Source organism: Fukomys damarensis, unplaced genomic scaffold (genome assembly GCF_012274545.1).
Source record: "Fukomys damarensis isolate Sample0158 unplaced genomic scaffold, DMR_v1.0_HiC HiC_scaffold_16, whole genome shotgun sequence".
Lineage (NCBI taxonomy): Eukaryota > Metazoa > Chordata > Mammalia > Rodentia > Bathyergidae > Fukomys > Fukomys damarensis.
The window spans coordinates 118,857,392-118,858,252 of NW_022900928.1; the positions used below are offsets into that span (position 1 = coordinate 118,857,392).

An 861-nucleotide genomic window follows, 5' to 3' on the forward strand; every position below is an offset into this window, starting at 1 on the left:
GAGCACCACCTCCCCGCGGCTCGCCTCCACCAGGATGTTCTGGATCATGTTCTCCAGCAGCGACTCGCGCAGATTGGCGAAGGCGAGAAGTCTACAAGGGGCGAGAGACGCTAGAGCCGCAGGTGGGTCACGGCTTCCCTGGTCCCCTGTGCACAGGGAGCCCCTGGCGGCTGCAGATTCGCAGAACTCGCCGCCCCTCCCCCGGCACCACGGTGCGTCCCGCTGCAATTGCCCAGATGCTCCACGAGTGGCCAAAAGAGTCCAAGTTGCAAGAGACCCGTAAAATCTGTGAGCGTCACACCCAGGCAATGTGGGTGGCATCGCAGAGTCAGATTTAGAGAAAGGCGGTGATGAGGGGGTGCAGAAGGGACTTCGTGGGGCCCAGGGGTTCCCCAGAAAGGACAGAATGCAGCCCCAGGTGACGTTGCCGACTGTCACCTGGTTCCTGTAGTGACAAACTGGGAAATGTTAACAAACACGACTCTGGAAGGAGGAAATGAAGATCATTATTCTGCAAATACTGCCCCAAGGCCATAGGCTACCACATACTGACGTCACTGAACCTGGAGTCAGGAAGTGATGAACGCAGACCAGCCTCCAATACTATTGAACGCTAGGAACCTTCCGTACACAGCCTCCTTGCACATCCTCTTCAGGTCAGACTGCTCACCTCCTTGTGGCCTCCTTCTCATCCTGTTGTCGCTCCTCCTGCTCCAAGACTTTCAGGTCCTGCTGCCATTGCCTTTGTGGGGACTGCTGGGAACTGGGCTGCGGCTGTGATGCACGCTCAGTCCTCGACCAGGGCATCTTCAGGTCCTCCTTCTCCTCCTCCTCCTCCTCCCTCCGTGCCAACCGCACCCA

The 861-nt window shown here is 58.3% G+C and overlaps 1 protein-coding gene across 1 annotated transcript in view; it reads right to left on the minus strand.

Moving 5' to 3' along the window:
* Positions 1-861, minus strand: part of Cfap65 (cilia and flagella associated protein 65) — a 36,754-nt gene that overhangs the window by 1,351 nt on the left and 34,542 nt on the right. Inside the window, exons 32-33 of the mRNA XM_033764647.1 lie at positions 671-857; positions 10-91 (exon numbers count right to left, since the gene is read on the minus strand). Of these exons, the coding sequence (XP_033620538.1) occupies positions 10-91; positions 671-857 (269 nt within the window). The remainder of the gene's footprint in view (positions 1-9; positions 92-670; positions 858-861) is intronic.